Source organism: Barbatula barbatula, assembly GCF_947034865.1.
Source record: "Barbatula barbatula genome assembly, chromosome: 1".
Taxonomy (NCBI): Eukaryota; Metazoa; Chordata; class Actinopteri; order Cypriniformes; family Nemacheilidae; genus Barbatula; species Barbatula barbatula.
Genome location: NC_136766.1, coordinates 32,826,267 through 32,848,942, shown reverse-complemented (window position 1 = coordinate 32,848,942; position 22,676 = coordinate 32,826,267). Strand labels below are relative to the sequence as shown.

The 22,676-nt window shown below is 40.0% G+C and overlaps 1 protein-coding gene across 1 annotated transcript in view; it reads left to right on the top strand.

The window, feature by feature from the left end:
* The first annotated feature begins 667 nt into the window (after positions 1–667).
* igf1rb (insulin-like growth factor 1b receptor) overlaps positions 668–22,676 on the top strand; it is a 63,731-nt gene continuing 41,722 nt past the window's right edge. The window contains exons 1-2 of the mRNA XM_079461854.1: positions 668–1,746; positions 5,280–5,840. Coding sequence (XP_079317980.1) covers positions 1,623–1,746; positions 5,280–5,840 — 685 coding nt within the window. The 5' untranslated portion in view covers positions 668–1,622. The remainder of the gene's footprint in view (positions 1,747–5,279; positions 5,841–22,676) is intronic.

The window sequence follows — 22,676 nt, the reverse complement described above, 5'->3', positions numbered from 1 at the left end:
AGTCATAAAGCGTTGAAATGACAATGAGGGTGAGAACAACAGATTTTTTTATTTTGGGTGAACTATCACCCTAAGCTATGAGATTGTGTAAGAAATTGTTGTAGAAATATCATGTTTATGCTATTACAGAAATCCTGTGGTAGGCAGTTGAATGTACCGAGACAGCCAGAAGCACTTAAAGATATAGTTCACCTGATAAAAGAAAATCCTCTAAAAATTGACTCGCCCGGATTCGAACGAAGATTTCTTTCAATACAAAATAGCCGTCGTGTTATGTCCACCGGTCCCAATGGGTTAATATTTATCTAATGAGTTCATAAATGTCTTCTGAAGGGAAACGATATATTTGCGAGTGAAAATAAATAACATTTGATCTCCTTTAGTGAAATTGAAACCAAACCACACCCGTAAGATTGTGAAAGAGTGTTAATAACTTTAAATGGTGCTTGTCGGAATCTCCGTAGGAAATATATGATTAATTCACAAAAATCCTGCAAAGTATGTTTTGTGCATTTTCGGTACAGTGCATGAATTATTTAAACTTGCATACAGACGTCTGGATTCTATCATCAGGGGTTTAGTCAAATACGGATGAAGTTCAGTATATTGGTGATAACTACATTTTCTGAGAACGTATATTTTGACTGAAAATGTCCCATCCATACTTCCGGGATGGCATGCTGGTGACTGAATCGCGAGGGAGTTTCGGGTGAACCACCCCTTTAAGTTGTTTTCACCGATTCCCAATCCCGTCCGTGTGCGTGATCCAGGTCGCGTTTTCCCGCGTACACCCGTCCAGCGTAACGTTAACCTACTATGTGTGCGAGTGTGCGAGAGCTCGAGTCTTGTTTACAACGTCAATTCCGCGGATTCAGACTACAGGATTTACTCCACATCCCTCACATTTCCTAAATCAACACAGATGCGCCGCTTCATACATCATCTGATCTCCATCCCGCCTTCTGGCGGTGAAACGAAGCTGTAAAATCTCAGACTGCGGAGGGAGACACAGAGACCATTTTTAGGCACGGACGGATGATATTATTTGGCATCTTTCTGGGGTTCTTCGCCGATTTTAGGCCCTTATCGCACGCCGGATGAGAGCCACAAGGATCCCCGAAGATCGCACGCGTCCTGTGGGTTTTAGTCAGCAGATCTAGACGCGTTTCGCCGGAGCGCCGCTAAAGCCAAATCCAGTCAACAACAAGGGGACCTACAACGTGTTTTTCGTTTTTCTCCGCACGAGATGGATTATGGAAATTTGGACTGGGACGCCTCCACGCGTTTCCCCGGGTTATCTCTGCGTATTTAGCCGAGGGGAGGGTCTCAATAATAACGGTAAATAGAACGATAATCCGCGCGGACGGATCCGCCTCATGGTGAAGCCGGAGCGGACCGAGGCTGCTGGATCGCCCGCCGCGGCGTCTGGACGTTCACGTGTCCCAACACACGCGAACATGAGATAACTTGCTAACGTTTCGATCTTTCCGGCCCCTATAGGATTATTTTTCACCCCTTTCGTCGTTCACGAGAAAGCCCAAACCGGATAAACCGATTTCGATGAAACGTTTTTGTAACGGAGAGACTTCGGGCACCATTCACGGCGTCTCGCACTTTCTTAAATGACTTTTTTAAAGGAGCGTTCGCCTTGTTTTTGTATAGGAATGAAGTCCGGCAAACAGCGGACGCACTGGACCTTGTTATGCGGTCTGGTGATGGTCCTCTCGGCGCTGTGCTATGGAGAAAGTAAGTAAAACGATCACATTATTGAAAGAGTGTTTGCTCTCGTATCGCAATGCTGGAAGCATCATGCGTGTATGCCGCAGGGAAACCGGTCCAGGGCCGTTTTCGGGTCTGTTTTTGTCGATTTAATTGCATGTTTTCCTGCTTTTACGCACAGTAACACGCACACACAGGTTTTGGAGGCTGAGTGTGTTACCTACGCAAAGTCAAAGAACACTTCAAAGTCAACTTGGGTCATTCGGTCACTATTATACTATGAATAATGCTTACGAAGTCACACAGCTTGTGTGTTTGCAACAATCCACCTTGACAGGAAAACGAGGTTTAAGGATGTTTTTGGGGTAGATTGATAAACACCATGTTTTCCACAGAGATCACGGTGAACCTATACTTACCTAAAGTATATTTACACCCTGATTGAAGTGATACTTCACCCAAAGATGAAAACTCTGTCATTTTTACATCCAATACAATTCTTTATTATGCTGAACACACGGGAAGATATTTAGAAGAATGTCCCCGTTGACTCCCGTAGTATTTATTTTCTCTACTATGGGAGTCAGCGGGTGGCGAGGTCTATACTCTATAAGGAAATCTTCCTGTGTGTTGAGCAAAACGACGACATTTGTGATGGTTTGGAATAATCAGAAGGCGAGTAAATCGTGACAGAATTTTCATTTCCGGGTGAAGTATCCCTTTAATGTTGGCTTACTGTGGTTTTACTGTAAATAAAACCAAACAAACAGCGATTGCTCCATAGGGGAGGTCTACATTTGAGCAGGAATGAGATTTAGGTCAAACTTTCGTCACGTGTTGTTGACATATCAGATTTGGACGTCAGCGTCTTAATGAATTGTTTAATAGACCAACGGGGTATTTAAAAAGTCTACGGCATGTTGACGTCAGGGTGCTAGTCGGTGAGGTAAGTTGTTTACCTACATCCTCAATCCTGTTGGCTTATCCTTAACACGTCTATCACATTTAGCTCACACAGATAGTTTTCAAACTTTAAAAGTACTTTAGACAGGCGTTTCTTTAGAGCTTCGCGTGATCTTTGCTTATCGTCCGCGAAGAATCGATCCAACATTTCCTAGTACGCATCAGTTTGAGTAACTTTATCTGTCTGCGACACGGAAGATTGCCGTAGATGATCTCCGATCATGGTATAGTGTAGATTAGAGTGGTTATGGTTATTAAGATTGCTGGAAGGGTATAGGGATGGAGCTACGGTAAGGTCTATTGAACATGTTTGTGTTTCCAGTAAAGGAAACTGTTGCGAGTTATGGAATATGACTGACATGCTTATTTGTGACTCAACAAAACTTGAGAATAATTTGCTCACGTTGTTCCCAACCAGCGTACATTTTGTTGTTCTGCTGAATACGTAGAAAGAGATTTTGAAGGATGCTGATAACCAAACAGATCTGTGGCACTATAAACTTCTGCGGTGCTCCACTCGGTTTAGTTTTCCACAGTCTTTAAAATATCTTCTTTTGTGTTTAACAGAACAAAGATTTTTATACCATTTTTGAACAACTTCAGGGTGGGTCAAATATGACAAAATGTTCATTTTTGGGTGAATTATCCCTGTAAATGGTTTGCATAGTTTCTTTGAGATTCTAACTACTGCTCACCGTTAGGAAAAAACACAACATGGTGTACAACGAAGAAAGCATGAAAAAACAAGAAGCTCTCAGAAACTGAAGCACACAATGGCTACAATTTAATGCATTTGAAGTGATTTTTGTTGGCCATTACCGTATGTGTGTATGTAGAATTATCATTATTTTTAATACGTAAGAAAACATTCAAGACACTCCGTATTCATTATTCCGTCCCTTTAAAATCACAAAAAATCGCCTCCCTTCATGTTTGACCACCACAAAATTTCCATGTTTCCAAGTAAACTGCAAATAAGACCCACTGATTCATCCAATTCATCTAGAAAAAAGTCCATGTTTTTAAAATAGAACATGTAAAAACAGCCACGGGAGCAACACAGAGCCGGTCTGTTGATCGCAAGAGTGAGGAGTTTGTGAAAGTATGTGTCATCGGGTTTGACTCTTAACCCCAGCGGTTTCAATAGAGGTGCGCAGTGGAAATCCTAAGTATAACCTGTCTCGCCTGGCACAGGACGGTTAATGATTACATATGTCGCCTGGGGTTAACTGCTTTACTTATCTCCAACCGTTTGTTTGTTTATTTGTTGATCCTCCTAAAGCATCTCTTTATGCTGGTTAGTTTCGTTACACACGTGCTAATGATCAATGGGAACGATGTCCATCTGAGAGCATCTCTTCATAGAATATGAAGTGTTGTGGTTTAACCTCGCTTACGTTAGAAATTCATTTCTAATCATTGACATCGGTTTATGACCTCATTTCACGAATGCCTCGACTCGGCTACCTACGGAACTAGAGCGCGGTGGCAGGCTGGAATTGGTTTATCAAATGTAAACACGAGATTTGGAGAGCCATCAAAGCAATAAAGATAGCGCTGTTTACTCGGCAGTGTGAAAACGTCTGCAAATAGTCTGGATGCTGCTGTGGTTTTTATAAGTTCAATTTTGTTTTGCAATGTAAATCATTTACCAGGTGTGAAGTATGGATCTTAATCATAAACACAAGCAAGGACGTTTTTCTTCCCGAGGGGGTGTTGTTTAAGATTTGGTTGTGAAGTTCTAGGAAATGTTATCTTTGAAAGTTTCATTTGGGCTGTATAATTCAGCAGCCCTGTCATTATCCTTTTCAAGATTCATTTTGCCATGTTTTTAGCTTGATGTATATATTGTTGGAATTCGCCTGTGGGCAAATCCCATTGTGGAAAGCAAACATCCTAATAAGAAGAAGTGAACAGAGAGACGACATCCTAGACATGCCTGTCGTTAAACAAACCTTCGTCGACGCTCATGCTAATGTGTCACTAGCACAAGAAAAACTGCAGTGAGGCGAAAGTTTTCACACGTCTTTCTGTTACGCCATTTGGTTAAAGTTCTGTGTTTTGTGATTTTAAATCATTTTTTTAAGTCAATTTTAAGTTTTAAAACTAACGCATTGCATGAAAAATATTTGAAGGCATTATGATCTTAAATATTTGAAACAATTCTGATAATGTGCATTGGGTAGAGCAATGTTTAAGTATAATTTAATACATTCTTCGATCTGCGACCTTAAAGGTAAGACATTTTAAAGACCATTGAAGACCAAACACCATTGGACCCCATTGACTTCCGTTGTTTGAACACAAAACCACTGAGACATTTCTCAAAATATCTTTTTGGGTGTTTCACAGAAGAAAGAGTCATTTACAGGTTTTGAACGACCTAAAGGTGAATAAACAATTAAAGCCTCATTGAGAAGCCCTTGCACTTTGCTCATTTTAGCTTTGTTACCAATGTAACTATTCATTTACCTGTTCAGGGTCAATATTTAATTTCATTATCCATCTGGATGTTTACTCCTGATTGTTAACCATTAGATGTCACAATCCTATTCCAAAGACTGACATCTGTTTATTTCTGTTTTTCCTCCATCCAGTATGTGGTCCCGGCATCGACATTGGAAATGACATCAGTAATTTTAAGCTGCTGGAGAACTGTACGGTGGTTGAGGGCTACCTGAAGATCCTTCTCATCCTTGATAAAAACAATAAGAACCAGGAGGTCTTCCGCACCCTCAGTTTCCCCAAGCTGACCGTCATCACGGAATACCTTCTCCTCTTTCGTGTTGCTGGACTGGAGACTCTCAGCATTCTCTTCCCCAACCTGGTTGCCATCCAGGGCCGCGACTTGTTCTACAACAATGCTCTAGTCCTATATGAGTTGACCAGCCTGAAGGAAATCGGCCTGTACAACCTGCGAAACATCACGCGGGGTTCCGTACAGATCGAGAAGAACCCTGAGCTCTGCTATTTGGATTCTATCGACTGGTCTCTCATTATGGATGCTGATTTTAACAATTTCATTACTGAAAATAAACCGTCCAAGGAGTGTGGAGATGTTTGCCCTGGAATCATGGAGGACAACCCTCAGTGCATCAAGACCAACTTCAACGACAATTCTAATTACAGATGCTGGACCTCCAACCATTGTCAGAAAGGTAAGAATGAAACGCTACATTTGTAAAGTTGCCACCTCGTAAATTGATTGACTAGAAACCACTCCTAATTTTTTGGGTTCCATAAGATACCTCAGTACTCGGAATAAGATTTTTTCTTCACTCTAATGCCATCCCAGATGTTTATGACTTGGATCATTTTATATTCAAAATGGCGTTTTAATTTTCACATATGGCGATTAAAATGGCGAAGCACCATATAAAAGCCATCTAAATTACATGAGTGGGTTAATAAATGTCTCCTGAAGAGAAAGATATATGTATGATAAGGTATATAAGGAGGATGCCAAATATTTTGAGCCCTTTTTCATTTTGCGAACGGAACGTTGCGTCGTTCATTGTGCTCATTTCAAATATGGTGGCAGGTGGATAACATTAAATCTCATTGGTTCTTGTTTGTTTTGTGAAGAAACGCATATACGACCATGAGGCATGTGAGAACAAATGAAATATGATGTTATCAATATTTTCCTCCATATTTGAACTTGCCGTTAGTGGTCAACCGATATGGGTTTTTAATGGCCGTAACGAAAGCACTGTGGCCAATTGGCCGATAAGAGGTGGATATGACACAATTGCAATTAAATGAGTAAATGAGAGACCTACAGAAAATTGGTGAAACTAAATGAACAATTATTGTGTCTAGTAAGTAACAGACTTGAACGCATGAAGAGGTCCATACATGACGTTATGTTAACTGTAAGGCTGCTAAACATGCCTTAATATGAATAAAATATAGCAATTTAAACATATAATTGATACTTACCATACAATTTTTGAATATCATCCACCTTACATGACTCATTTTACTGCGGTCATATTAGATTACTAAGGGGCAAATGCCTGCCTTAAATCTTAGTGGCATTTTTATGAATAAAATGCTGGCAGCCAAACAGAAAAATATATCTGCCAATGTTGATCATTAAAAACATCCAAGTATTGTCCGATTTATTGGCCACGGCAATATATCGGTCTATCACTACTTAGCATGCTGATAGGTTTGTTGCCGTGGATACACAACCTATCGGTTTCTGAGCTTAAAATATGAATTAAACAATTAATTATTTTCCAACTAATGCTTTGTTATCACAACAATTGATCTAATAGAGAAAACTGAACCCAAGCCCGCATAGCTAAAATATTTTACATTCTTTCCACTACTAACTAGTGCTTCAGTTTTGTCTATCAGTCATAACCTTAATCCTGCAGTCGGCCAATGTGAAGCTGTTGTCTGGGTGTTATCAGTTGAGTGCAGAGGGGTCATCCATTATCCATTCCTTCCCTACAGCCTTCATATTCTTGCTAATATATCAAACCAAAGCCTCAGTATTGGGAAGAACGCAAGTTTGCGGCAGGGCGGGTTTGTGTATTTTTGGAATTTTTGCTTAGCCTCATGTTACTTGGTCTCAAAATCGGGTGGCTGGTGTGTCCACACAATGTTGATGAAATAAAAGCACGCACATTTTTTTTTAAAGACCTGTAGTTATTTCAGTGACGTGAAAACGAGTATAGCTCGATGTGGAGCGTGCAAACGCTAGATGAGGAGAAGATCTGGTTGTAGTTTTCCACTATTGTGGTCGTTTTGGACAGAAGGATGCTGCAGTGGCACACAGTTACTCTGCCTGACGGCAAAATACTTCAGCAGTTCCTCCCACTTTCCATATAATTACCTTGTTTTCCTTTAACACAGATGTTTCTTCAAGGGCTGCTGGTGGTTTCCAGTCAAGTCTGCCTGGGCTTTTTTTCTTCCCGACTCTTTAATTACCCAGTCAGGATTTGTTGTTTAGCAGCCTTGTACTTTGCATTTCAGCTACATTTAGAGTAGATCGGGCTGACTGCAGACATGTGCACGACAACAGGAAAGAGCCCACATCAAATAGACTTCTTGACATATCTGGTAAAGATGTACAACATTCGTATGGTTAAGCCTGGTATATATATATATATATATATATATATATATATATCATTTATTCACTCTCCTTCTGAACCAGAACGAGTTTCTATCTACAAAAGAAGATATTTTGAAGAATGTTGGTAACCAAATAATATTGACCCCTGTTGGCTTTCATGTTAAGGATGCAAAATATCTTATTTCGTGTTCAACAGAGTAATACAAGGTTTGCTTTACAATATAATTTACAATATGCTTTACAATAGAGTTCCATTCATTAACATTAGTTAATATTAGCCAACAAGATCTAACAAGTAGCAATGGAGTTTTCTTATTTCTTTCTTTTAATCTTTAAAAAGTTTGAACAAATATTGAAAATAACTAGGGATGCACCGATACCACTTTTTAAGGATCGAGTACGATACTGATACTTTTTTCCCTGGTATTCGCCGATACCGATACCAACACCGATGCTAGATTTTTTTGTTTGTGGCAATTTTCTAAGAACAACACAATGAGACTAATGAACATATCAGCATCTTTATTTTTAACAACTTCAACTCATGTTATGAAAAAATAAATCAATCTTATGTTCTTATCAAAACTTTTCAAAGCCACAATTTACAGTGTCCATCCAATAACCTCCAAAGGGCAAAAACCAAGGACATAAACATGCAGATTGCCGTGCGTGGGTCGTCATCATTGATTTTGAAATATTTCCACACTGCTAAGTGCGAATGAAGCGTTAAGCGAGCGTGATTTACATGTTAAGTCAATGCAAAGACGCGATAGACCTACTTGCGGTGCGATTCACGCGAATGAGGCGGCGGGAATTGAGCGTTCACGTTATTCGTGCGAGTTAAAAAATCTGAACTTTGGCGAAAATTAGCGCCGCGTTAATCAGTCAGGCGCCTGCTGTAGTAGTGACGTGATTATGACATAGCGAGCGGAGGCAGAAATCTGAAACAACAATGAAGGACTGCGCCTCTGCAGAACTGCGCCTCTGGACCCAGACACGGCGCCGAACGAGTCTACGTCTATCTTCAGCCTTCCATTGCACATTATGCCCAGCGACCTGCTCAACAAAATCCATGTCCGCCATTTCGCAACAAGACTGGAGCCGCCTGCCAGAAGCCCCTCCCATGACGTGAATTTCACTCGCGATTGAAGTGAGTAAACTCAACATGTTCAAGCGTCCAACTACACACAAATAGCGAGATTCAGGTGTGAACACACTATGACATTGTGTCTGCTACGGCAGGTGTCTCTGTGTGCACTGGAACGTTCTGTCAATTACAGCACGTGAGGTATCGGTCTTTGGTATCGGGGATTTTTTACGAGTACGAGTACGAGTACATGAGCTTGGTACTGGTATCGGTATCGGTGCATCCCTAAAAATAACAGGAACTTGCATTACTATAGAGTTCATTCATCTTCGGTAATGTTAACTAATGAAGTTAACTAGCGTTAACAAATGAAACCGTATTGTAAATTGTTATCCAGTTTTTATTTAGGGGATAGTTCACCCCAAAACAAAACTTCCGTCATCATTTATTCACCCTCTTGTCATTGGGGACCAATGGTTTTGGGTACCAACATTCTTCAAAATATCTTCTTTTGTCACACTAAAGTCATACAGGTTTAAAATGACAAGAGGGTGAGTAAATGATGACGGAAGGTTTGTTTTGTGGGGACTACCCCTTTAAGACGTGAATGAACTTTTGGATATGAATGATCAGATTGGGGCTCTTGGTGTTACTTTTGTAGTGACGCGACTTTTAATTTTCAGCTTGCGAACGATGAAACAAAACAACTAGGAATGATTTGTAATCTCGTAACCATGATGTCATAGAGAGCGGACTTCTTAGAAATCATATAGCAATGCATGAATCCCCCCAAACATCTTAGCAACCACACAGCCTGCCATGGCAATAACCCAAAACATCCTGGCATTCTGCAAGGGGAAATGCTGTTTAAATTTAAAACTAAAATCATATTTACATTAATCTGTTGTCTCGGTTCCTTTTTGGAAAAAGATGCTCATCTGTGAGTTACATCACAACACTTGGCAAACCCAAACACAACCTTTGCAATACGCTGTTAGGCGCATTTTGATTGTAACACTGACCTCAGCTGCAAATGTCAAGCAGACTGGTTATTTATCGCTGTAACAGATGCGTCAGGGTAACATGACTCCGTTTGACGGTGGTGTTTTCATTGGGAGCAAAACAAGTCTTCTATTTTGTAATTGTATCATGCAGAAGAATGCCATGAAAATGCATTTGATACTATACTGAGTTTAGTTTATTACGGTGTGGACCTCGCATTGTCGTGTTTTGTTGTTTTTGGTAGAGCCAAGAGCGTTCTGTTGTGTAGTTTTGCTTATTTATAAGTACAGTAGATGCAAACGTATTAGCTAATTGTGAGAAACTATCCAGACAGGCTGATCCTTTGAAGGCACGAAAAAGGAATTTGGCAGTCTGGTATGTTGCGAAGTATTTTGGGAGGCGGCAGAGAGGAGTTGGACTGCTTGGTGAAGTAGTGAGATTTTGGAGTATTTCACAGGTGACAGGTGAATGCTTTCTTTCATCTCTCTGTTGACCACCGTTGGGTGGAGACCAAACGCAAATGTCACTGAAATGTCAAGCGCTTTAGCCGAACAGATTATAATGTCTTGTTAGTTAAAAGAAACGGGAGATATCTTCCTTGCTCTGAATAGCACAAGGTATTTGGCGGTTTTTAATTTCCTAAGTTGTCGTGCTTTCTCTTTTTTATGCATGTTAAGTGATTGGGTTATTTTTAGATGAAGGCTGTTCACGCCAAGAACGATAACTACAAAGTAGCGATGCTCCCGATACCAAGCTCATGTACTCGTTCTCGGCAGGGCTCGACATTAACGCTTGTCAGCTCGTCTGGGACAAGTGAGTGTTTGTATTGGCAAGTGTGAGAGAATTTGACCCGGACAAGTTACTTGAAAAAATAATAATAATAACAGTGCCATGTCTGAGAATAGGTGCGTTAGACAGAGCTGCGTGTTTGTGTGAATTGCGTTTGTCGTGGTTCTGTGATTGTTTGTGTGTGACATTAATCAATGGCACACCACATTGAGTCCCTTTAACTAGATGCGGACGCAGAATCCTGGCTGTTCTGCAAGTGAATGAGGTGCACAGATTGACATACTACACGACTGATGGTCGAGGATTTGGCTGCGTCTGCACTGTACGAGGACATACACACATGAACTTCATCTCCAGAGTTGCTCTGAAAGTGTCTTTTTTGAGCATTTTACTTTTTGAGTGAAGCTATCGTCAAGCTTACACTAAAACTCAAGCGTCTTCCCGACTACCCGTCAAAATAAAAGCTCTCACGTCACGTCAGCTCTGAGAGCTCGAAGCGTTCTTGTATTTTTCGCCATTCTCGCTTTCACTTACTCTTGGCCGTTGTATATGACATTATTTAAAAAATGTATAGATAGTAAATGATGTTATGTTTATTCAAAGCTTGCATGTTGAAGTTTTGTCAATCGACAGTGTGTTGCTGTATTACGAACGTTTCTTTGATTTTTAAAATGCAAGTGACAGTCAAATACGAGAGGCCGAGGGCTCACGAACACACATGGAGCTCATCGGGAAAGAGAGAATGCGTGTGGAAGATAAGGCCACGTTCCACTCGCACCAAACAAGTCAGGAAGAAGTGAAGACGCTATAAGCGCTATTTATCCACTAGTCATTTGATCACAGATACTGACATTAGCACGGTTGGACTAGGGAATGCTGGTCTGGATCCATGTTTCCCAATTTTGTCTCATAACCACCGTAAAGGAGCAATAAGTTGTTATGATTTAAAGCATGGGCGTTTGATGATAATACTACTGACATTGCTTGCTTAAAAGTTACGAGACAGTTCTGTGTTATCTAAGAAGAATGAGCCGCGGGAGTCAAAGCACTCATCGCTTAATGAGCTGTCTTTGAGTGATCTCATCCGCTCTTCGACGCGGCCGGAAACATCCAGCCTCCAAATGAAACGCTTGGGGGATCCACTGGAGAATGGGGGCCTTGTTTTAATTACCGACCGTTTATCTGCCCATATGTAAAGACCGGGTTTCTGCCTGGCCAGGCAGCACAACAGTGAGAATTCCTCTTTGTGAACTGGCTCTACCACATACTTCATTAACCTCACAGAAGAGTTGAACTCTGTCACCGTAGTATTGTGTCTCCAACGGGCTGCTCAATGCCGTGAGTTAAGGTCGAAGACACCGTCTGACCGTGAGTCTATCTTGACGTTTGTCCCGGCCATCATCGAGGTTGCGAGTTTTTGTTGAAAATTATTTCATGATAAGAGGTAGGAATATGTGATGATTTTGAGTTGAATTGCTGCATTGCGTTAATATAATGCAATATGATATGATTGTAACAATGCAATATAGTTATTATTATTATAAATAATGTTATTACAATTAGTAGTTTTATTCAAGTATTAATTTATCATGAAATTACATTATATAATATTGTTTATTAACTATATGAACTATATTAACATGCATTATGTTGCTTTTATTGTTAATAATATTTATTACTCTTAATAATACATTCATAAGGTTCTTTAAGGGTAAAATATGCCTCTGCGTTCCTTTGTGAGATTCACCCGTCAAGGCCTTGTTAAAAAGTTAGCGCAGACGTGCTGCAGCCTATAAGACATGCTGAAACATCCGTTATCAGGCTCTCTGTGTGTGGCATCGACGGAACAGGCAGGAAGAGAGGAATCTGTCGCTTTAAGTGGCCGTATAATTAGGCAGGAATTCCAGCTGGCTTAGTCACCGCTGTACGTTGAGGATAAAGGGGAAAACCGTTGCTCTCAGTCGGCACAGGGACGACTGCCTCGCTGTATCATTCTACAAGAATGTGTGTGAAAATCACAGGGGCAGGGGTGGGGTTGCTGTGGTGACAACAGGGGTTGCATTGCAAGGGCAGTCTGGGGTTGTGTGATTTTGGCACCGTTTGTTTAACCAGTAGGATTCCAGGCTGTTGCCTAAACATGTAATGAATGATCTAACCTTTGGGCATTGGTAATGGCTGAAGGATGTTATCGTTCCTTTGTTGTGGGTAGGGGCTGCTAAAGCTTAAATCTGACTAGCGATGTAACGATTACCGGTTTAGTGTTTTAGCGTGATCATAACGTCCACGGTTAGTATCAGCACGTCATATTTTAATTACCGTTAAACCATACCAGTGTTACGGCTTGAAATACCATGTCCATCATCAACCAAGAGTTATCAAGAGTATTACAGATCGGATGCAACATGGTATTTGGGTTTTGTTCATTTATGTCAGGAGAGTAAATCAGGAGTATTTACATTCGGAACATAATAACTTGAGACATACACAGCATCATTACTGAAAATAACAGATTGATTTGTAATATACATTTTTAACAGAGATACTGAAATAATAACATGTGCAATAATAAAATTTTGATTCACTGGCACACATTAACTTCATATTTCTTCAGACAGACCATCATTTCTATTGATTTTCCATTAAATGATGAGTTTGAAACTTCAAACTAAATTCAAGTTACTATACATCCAATGCAATTTGGTTTCAGAGCAAATTATTCAACCAAGATGGCAAACTGTTTCTTCTCCGACAAAGATAATCTCTGTTAGATAAAGGTGAGGTTGTTGGGGCGGGTTTCTAGATCTCAGAAAGGCTTTTGACGCTGTAAATTATAGAATTCTTAAATCTTCTTAAGACAGATCGATTCATATTTTTCCAGTCGCACACAGCAAGTTAGGGTACAGAACTGTACATCAGACCCCTTAAGTATATCTACTGGTGTTCCCCAAGGATCTATTTTGGGTCCATGGCTCTTTACGTTGTATATCAATGGTCTTCCTTCTGTTTGTCCCAACACAACCAAAAGTATTCAGACGACACAGTTATTTACACACATGGTAACAGTCTGTAACAAGTCGCAAATTAACTTACAAAATCCCTGGCTAAAATCAAAGCTTGGTTAGAACAATGCTGTTTACAGTTAAACGTCTCTAAAACAATGGGTATGTTTTTCTCTTAAACAAACATCTCAAGTGTAGTTTTAGAGGTTTTTGTATCGGGGAATGACTTCAAGGGGTATCAGAGTATAAGTATCTTGGTGTTTTGATTGATTCTAGACTGTCTTTTAAGGCTCAGGTCTGTAATCAGGTCAAATGTAGTCTGTCAAATATTTGATTTAATTGAGATTTATGTAAAGAATTGTTATTTACAAATCAGCATTGTCAACATTAGTGTTTTTTTATCCTCTCGCCATCTCTCTTCATTTCAGGTTTAATATTTGTCATAGATAATTTTTGTGTGTGTACATAGTATGTTACTATATGCTTTGCTTTAGTTTTTTCAGGATGACACTTTAACATTCTGTCAAGGGTCAACGGATGAAAAATAGCCTTTTTTCTGGCTAATTCTGGCAAATTTACAGTTATGATTATTAAATTGCACTGCCCCTGTGAATAAAAACAACCCTGTGAATGCAGACACTCCATCCAAAAATGAAAATTGTCATCATTTACTCACCCTCAAGTTCCAAATTGTCCTGTTGAACACAAATAAAGATACTTGGAAAAAATGACAATTTCTAGGACAGCATTGACCAGTAAGAATAATGATCGTATAATTAGTTCTGTTCAACACAAATGATATATTTTGACAATCATTTAAAAAGTAATATGGGCATGTTTTCATTTTAAAAGACCGGTTACTCATAAAAGAAGCCGCTCTCTCGCATGAGATTTTGAACACTGGAATTTGTACGAATAATTTAAAACACAAGACTAAACCAATTGACAATGAGGTTTTCACATCCTCTGCATCTTTTGTGGTCTGTTTTCCAACCTTTTATCCGGATTGCTGATAAGGCCAATCTAGCGAGGCACGCCACGTGAGCAAGTGCAGGAACAGGGAGGAACGGATATCAATTGCCTCCGTCTGTTCCTTCCTCTCGTGCGACAGCAGCACATGAAGGGGAAATTAGTTGTTTCCTGTAGATTTACAGAGAAGCTGATTCATCCCACGTCTCATTCATGAAACACCACTGTGATGCTGCTTCCTGTTCAACACAGTGGCTCGGTGGTAGAGTTTTTTTTAGTCATACGGGCATCTTGAATCTTGGAGTACTATGTTGTGGTTGACGTATGTCCAAGTTTTAGTTTTCTGTCAGCTTGGTACCGCGTGGTGCCAAAAGGGGTCATGTTTGGCTGTGACATTGATGTATTGATGATTTACAGCGGGCCATTCATTAAAACCGATACCCAGGTTTTGGGATGCTGTGTAGGACTGTAGCGTATTGGCTTACTTTGATACATGCAACATAGAATATAAATAACTTGTTTAACATTTGAAGAGAATTTTCAAAAGGAGATTAATAATAATAAAATCATGTTTTTTATTTTGTTGAGCCTGTGGCATACTTCTTTTTTAAGTGTACGCGAGAGTTGCAATACCTTTCCGGGCCTACAGGGTTCCGGTTTTCTTCTCATACCTTGAATGGATGCTCCCAGGACACGGAAGCCACCCTGTGGTTAAACTTATTACTCCGAGAAACAAAATTCCAGCGGCGTGTACTATTCTGATGATTAAATTTGCATCAAGCGCACTGTACGCTGTCCCTCACATACGCTTAAAAAGGAAACTATACTTCCGCCTTAAGTTAAAACACTTTTATTGATATAGAATTTACATTTTAGTTTATGTGGCATTTTACAACTTCAGATGCAGCTCATCCAGTTAGAAAATCGAACTGGAACGCAGAATTCCAGTTTTGTGCAGTGAAATGTGCTTACTTTAGCTGTATTTCAAATCTGTATTTTTTATTTCGTGGCATTTCAGCTCATCCAATCAGATTTAAGAGTCGGAACACAAATAAAGCAGCAAAATATAAGGTGGGCTTTGTGTTCACTCATTATATCGAATATTCCTTTATATTGAGAGAATTTTGTTGACGATTACAGAATATTGTGAATATCAAAAACTGCAACCATAAGCAATTTTTCACTTCCTTTACATCTCACGAGTAGTACAGAACGTTACTTTATGTAAATGGCGACAGGAAGCGATAGTTTTTTTACATTTATTAAATATGTTATTAATTACATTAATACAATTTATCCACGAAATCGGACGAAAATAAAATCATATTGTTTTTAATTATTGTTATCTTAGATATATTTACGTCCCATAAGAAAAAAATCGAATTAAATAACGAACAAGTAAATAATAATAATAATAATAAATTAATTAATAATTAAGGAAATAATGGAATTATTTATAAAAAAAGTATTAAAATTTAAAAGAAAATCAACTTGTTTTTAATGACTGTAATCTTATGCAATGAAGGTAGCACAAAACGTAACTCATATTTATGACCAAAATGTTGATGACAAGTGTCTATTTTTCTTTTTTACGCTCAAGCAACATTTGCATATGTTAAATTATTTGTGTATATATAGTATGTATAGGGATTTGTATGAAATTAGTTAATTATTAAATTTATTATTACATCAACTAATACATTGTTAATCTTGATTTTTTTTTATTTGGTCAGAAGAAAATGATTGATTTGTTTTTGATTAGTGCAATCTTATATATATTGGCCCGTTTTAATTCAAGCACTTACTGCGATTGGTTGGTAGGGCATCTGTTTGTTGACAGCCCGCCCACAATCTCTGTTAGGTGTACAGAAGTGCAAGCTGGCAATTAAGGAATTATGTAATTAATTGGTGAAGTAGGTGAGAGGGCGCAGGAGGTGTTCTCTGTCTGAGCAGAGATATTCCACAGGTGAAAGCCTGCGCTCATGCCTTTAAGACGGATGTGCCTGCTATCTTGCTCCAATAAGGTCAGAGATTAATTAAGGATAAGTGTTAGCTGTTTTACGGTTTCATCATCCTATAATGACGATATATATAGAGGAGTTGAGCACGCCGTGTACCCTAATGCCTATTAAAAACACTTCCCTAAGAAATGAATTGGCCATGGCGCGCACCGTATTACTAGTCCTTCGGTCACTGAAAGCAATTCATTCATTGATTGTCCATTCTGAGAGCAAGTTTGGTTTATCGACCTACAGATGCAAGAGGTTTATGTTAATGTAATTTATTAGGCTGATTATGTACGTATTTGTATTCATTGGCAACACTTGTGTAGTCGCTCGCATGCAGTGACGTGTGTTTTGCATACTTTGAATATATGCCAGCCTGACCATCAACCCAAACCAGTTTCGAGTGTTTATGTGCGGCTTTGTTTAATAGCTCAGCACCTCTCTGTTCACCCTGCCTAATGTGCTCACTCACTCGAGTTGTGGACACAGTTGATGGAAAGTTACCGGGCTCACGATTGCACACTAGCCCGCCTTTCATCTCTGTGTACGTTTTACGTCTTTGAAACGTGACGCTTTTAACCTTGTGCCCTCGGGGAATCAATTCAAGCAATGAAGGCTAGTCAGCTAATTTTTTATTCCACTGTTGAAGTCAACATTGGATTAGAAGTGACCTGTATTAACAATAAAACACAGAATGTAAACACATTGAAGTTTTTACCTTTAGAGCAATAAAAACTCCCTTAAGTTGTTCCGAGCTTGTGTTCATTTGTTCATCCTGCTGAACGCAGATAAAGATATTTGGAAGAATGTGGGAAACCTGTCAGTGTGGGGCACTATTTACTGGCGAAGTAGTTTATTTTCCTTCTATAGTAGAGGGTGGTGCCCCAGAACTGTTTGGTTAGAAAACAATCTTCAAAATATCTGTATTGTGTTCAGTAGGAAAAAGACATTTGTATCGGTTTGGCACAAGTAATAATGAAAGAATTTTCATATTGGATGAACTGTTCCTTTAAGAACACAGTGGCTGTGCAGCTGTAGTTGAGTTTACACAGCTCATGACATACAACGCCCTCCCTCTCAACAGCTCTCGCAGGTGCTTCAGAGCAGGTGCTAAAGATCTCATGCCGGGGTCTGGCACGAGGGGCTGCCAACCCCCTCTGACGTGACCGAATATCACGGGGCTCGGCATAGCACTGCATGTTGTTTACCGTCATAAATCAGGTCTCGGGCTCTCTCCATTGTCTTGACCTTGGAGAGACTAGTTTCGTTTTTGCAAGCCTGTTTGCATTTACATTTGGTTATCGAACACCGTAACTAATGTATGATTTTTCATGTCCGGGCAAACAAATCACGCCTGTTGTTTATTACTTGGCACCTGGTGTTTTTCATAGACATATGGTTACAGGGACGTTTATTCTTCTTGAATATTTCTCAAAATGTAGTGATGACTTTGTGCTGATGTTAAAAAGCCCTCTTATTTTTCATCACCTCCCACCTTTCGTAAAATTCGTCTTTTTATGACGTAATCGATAGCGTATCAGAAACAACAAAAGTCCAGTCTTGACGGTTTTGACTGTCGACTATCAGGTTTCGCTCAAAAACATCATAACGTTACAAAAGTAGAATTCTGTTTCATGTTGACGTGAAAGTGTCTTAGGTAAAGAATGTGTGAAGAACATGTCCTTGTGTGAGTATCTGGAAGTCCCCTCACTCAGATGGTGTGGAGGTGGTTTGTGAATAAGCCAGGAAGGCTGGTTTCTACCGGGCAATTGAGTGACAAAAATGCTGTGTTTTACTGGACTGCTTACCGCAAACGTAAACAAACTCCAGGACCTTTAGGGGATCGTGACGCCATTCCCACACCGAGCAGATGAGCGGTGAAGTTTGCGCACAGATGCCCTCTTCCAGTAAACTAGATTTCTTTTCCAGCTGCGGCTGTATAGCAAACATCACTGAGGATCTTTCAGATTTGTCCTCGAAAGAAAATAAAAATTTAACTGTAAACAATTGGTAGTTCTTTGCACAGTCTGAAGCACTAGGGAAGGCATTTTCCTGTAAATCTGTAGAGGATTTGGTGTGGTATCTGTGGTATCTAGTGCGTCCAACTAATGACACAAACAAAATCCTCAAAACTGATTGCTATTTACTTCTATTACACTTTGGCTATGTTTTATAACCTTATGCAAGGACCCATTGACACAAGCATTTTTATGAGATGCTAATGCTGGGTGGTTTACAACGTCAATGTGACCAGAAGTCGTACATTTTAATTAAGTAATAATAATAAATCGTTAATGGCTGCTGGCAATGTGACAAAGTTGCGCAGAGCTCAGCGCCATGCAAACGAGTAGCAACATGATGCTGAAACTAGAGGTCTTTACGGGTCCACTTAGATCCGAAAACCCGAGGTCCGGCCCGAGACCCGAGCGGGTTCGGGTCTAAAAGATTCACGGGAGCTTTCGGACACGGGTCAGGTATATTATTAGTGTCTTCGGTAATATAAAGTAAAAAATTGTTTTGCTTAATTGACCCGAAGAAGACCCGAACTATCCTGTACAATAACAGCGCGTCGCTTGTGTGTGTGCGTGTAGTTACCAACTCTCCTCCAACCCTCAGCCGATCGGTTGAAAGCCACGCAAATCTTCCGAAAGTCGCGGTGATCTGAAATCACCTTAGAATTGAAATCCCGAAGTTTCCAACGCTGCAGGGATTTGCACTCGATGTAGTTACCATCGTATTCAGGAAAAACATACTTCCACCAGGCGACCAGAAGTAGATATTAAAAGACGCGCACATTTCAGAACTACGCGGTTTGGAACACATTGTTGAGACAGAATGTTCGCGCGAGTGGTTGCCATGTCGTCACTTATTTAGATTTGATTCAGCTAAAACTGGCACAACCCATTTAGCCTCAGTTTGCGCAATTTGCCAGAGCAAAACAAGAGGATCAACGTGTTCATTGCCATATCAATTTCATTAATACACGTCGGTTTACATTCAGGTCTAGTCGGGTTTAAAAAATATATACGATGGGTCGGACTCGGGTCTAACGTTATCGGGTCTGTCTCGGGGCTTTAAAATAAAAACGTTATCGGGTCTGTCTCGGGTTCGGGTAAAAAGTGATTCGGGTCATTTCAGGTCGGGTAAAGATCTTTGGACCCGAGAAGACCTCTAGCTGAAACTACCCACGAGAGCCAGAAAGTGGAGCTCATGATACTCGTGATGCAGAGTGAACGTCCACTACCAATAATATAGTGACTTAGCGACCAATTTAGGGTTGCCAGATATGCATAACAGAATCAGCTTAATGCCCTAATAAAGCTAGTCCTAAACTAGCCCAATGACCCAGACCAAATATCAGAAGTCTATATACAGTACGTATTCTAGGTATAGGAGTAGGCATGGGCCGATAACCGGTTTACCGCGGTTTAATATTCCTGCGGTTTCAAAACCACTAAAAATGTCCGCTATACCGTCTCTGCGGTATGCGCAGCTTTTTCTCGTCGTCATAGACGAAAAGTAAGTTGCAGGAATCCCTCAGGTTGTGTGCGAACGTAACGAGTCACATGACCCCTCCCTCTCCGGTTGGTACACACAGTCAGAGGGAGTGAGTCACGTGTATGGAGGATGGCCGAAGGAGGTGAATCTTTGGATCTTTTCCCCCGTCAAAAAAGACTAAGTCTGCCGTGTGGGAATTTTTGGGTACCGAAAAAGGTCAAGACGGCAGCGGCTTGGAGGAGGAAGGACATCCAACTTGAAAAATGTTTTTAAAAAGAGTGGCTGCTCGGGGAGGCAATATGTCAAATATGATAGCCCATCTACGGGCCACCACCCATCACTCTTCGCTAAATTCAAGGCAATGCTGTCTTTATATAAACATTTGCAACCATCAAAGAGAGTTTGCGTGTCTAGCACTATTAAAATAAATAATACTATTCTGCTTTCTATCCCAAGCAAATGTAAAGGAGGCCAGCTAGTGAAGAGCTGTGCAGTGTGTTAAACCTCACTCCCCGACCGACAGACGCTAGAGACTGCGGTCTTTAGCCTCCTTGTTAGAGCGCCGTCTCCCATTCGGCATTGTAATGCCATCATAGAAGCCCGCGCGAGTGGGACCGGTTACACACATAACATGGCTAATCAACTAGCCAAACATGAACTAGTTTCCTCCCTCACGTTACTTCACAGAGCGCGGACGAGTCTAATAAATCAATTTGGCTGATATCCCGTTCACGTTTATACTATTAAGGCTCAAGTAATTTGTGTAACGTTACATCTGTTAACAATAACGACATTTAAAAACGCAAACTGCAGGTAATGTACAGAATGACCCCGTTTGTATGTATGCAACACACTAGCAATCTCGCTCTCTTTCTCTCCTACTGTGTGTTTATATATGTGTGTGTGCGCATCAACACTGAAATAACGGATTTCAGAGCATTATTGTGATGACACATTTAATTTAGAAGAACTCAAATATTCATTTAAATTATTTAACCTGACATGTTTACTGTTCCAAAATGTTGTATAGGTTTCTTCAAAAGAAAATGTATTATGTTCAGTGGAAAAGTTGTTTTATTGAAAAAAATTACACATTTAAGAGATGTTATAGTAATACCGTGAAACCGTGATAGATTTGTGCAAGGTTATCATACCGTCAAAATCTCATACCGGCCCATCCCTATATAGGAGAGACATTTTTTACAGTCTCTGTTATGCATAACACACAACATAACTTCATTTAAGCAATGTCTATCCACCTTTAACTTGTGTATAAAAACAATCCGAGGCAACAGTTGAAATTAGCTAAATTTCAAGGGGAAATGGCAGACTTGGCAACCCAACATGATTTCATGATGTTATACCTAGAACAATAATTACTATTATTTGTGTAAAAAAGAATTACACTTAATAAAACGGCCTGCTTTTACAACAGAATGCATAACATTTGCACTGATATCTTCTGCATCCATAGACAACCTCTACCTCCACTAGAATGGTCTTTTTGCCATTAACCAGGGTCAGTCGTCTCAGTGAAGCCTTAATAAGAACTAAGGTTCGGGACAAGTAAATGTTTAATTGTCCATCTCACACTAAAATGATAATGTAGGATGCTGCAAATCCCTTAAAAAATCTATAATTAACCTTAAAAATAATACACAGAAAAGTTTACAATACAAATACCATTGTAACGTTTTACATAATATTGCTGTGACAATAGGGTGTGTTAGTATATAGATAACTCTGTTCACACATCTAGTATAAGGGGGGTCCCTGCTCCACGTATCTCTCAATCTAAGGGGTCCTTGCTCTGAAAAACGTTGAAGTTCCCTGTGTTAAGGTTTATTTCTGTGAACTACTAACAATATTCTACCAATATTTTGCAGAAAATGAAAAGCGGAGAATCGGGGGAAAGTAACAGAAAAGATGTTCTCTTTTTTTCACACCTCAAACCTCAAACAAAAGATGACTCAATCCTCAATCCTGAGGTTTGATTTGGACGAGAATGACCACGGTACATCTTGAAATGGTGTTTAAATGAACATTTATAATGGTCTCTTAATGTCTGCAGCTATAAACAGCGGCGACTCAATGGTCAGAATACACTTTGTCCAAAAATCAATGTTTTTTTTTGGTCTAAACTAAGAATTATCTGTGGGTCTTCAAGGTTAGACTTCATGACAAAGCCAGACGTTGTGTTATTGGCACCATCTGTTTACTTTGTTGTGGAAATTGCTGTTGATTGCCAAAGCTTTGGCTGTATTGATCTGAGGACCTCTATGATTCGTAGACAAACATTGTATAATAACACCCTCATTGACTCCTCCACAAAGGCGAAACGGGGATTAATCCTGGATGTTAGGGTAGGAATGCTCATCGCCCAGCCCGGCCATATCTTCAGTCTGACCTCAGCCTTATATTTGTGAGTAAAATGCTGCTCTTGCATCTGTCATTCACTGTAAATGCGAGAGGTCACAGTGACCTCAGAACTGCAGGAACTCCGCATGCATGGTGAATGGAGGAGACTGAGATTAACCTGACTGATGTTCTTGCCC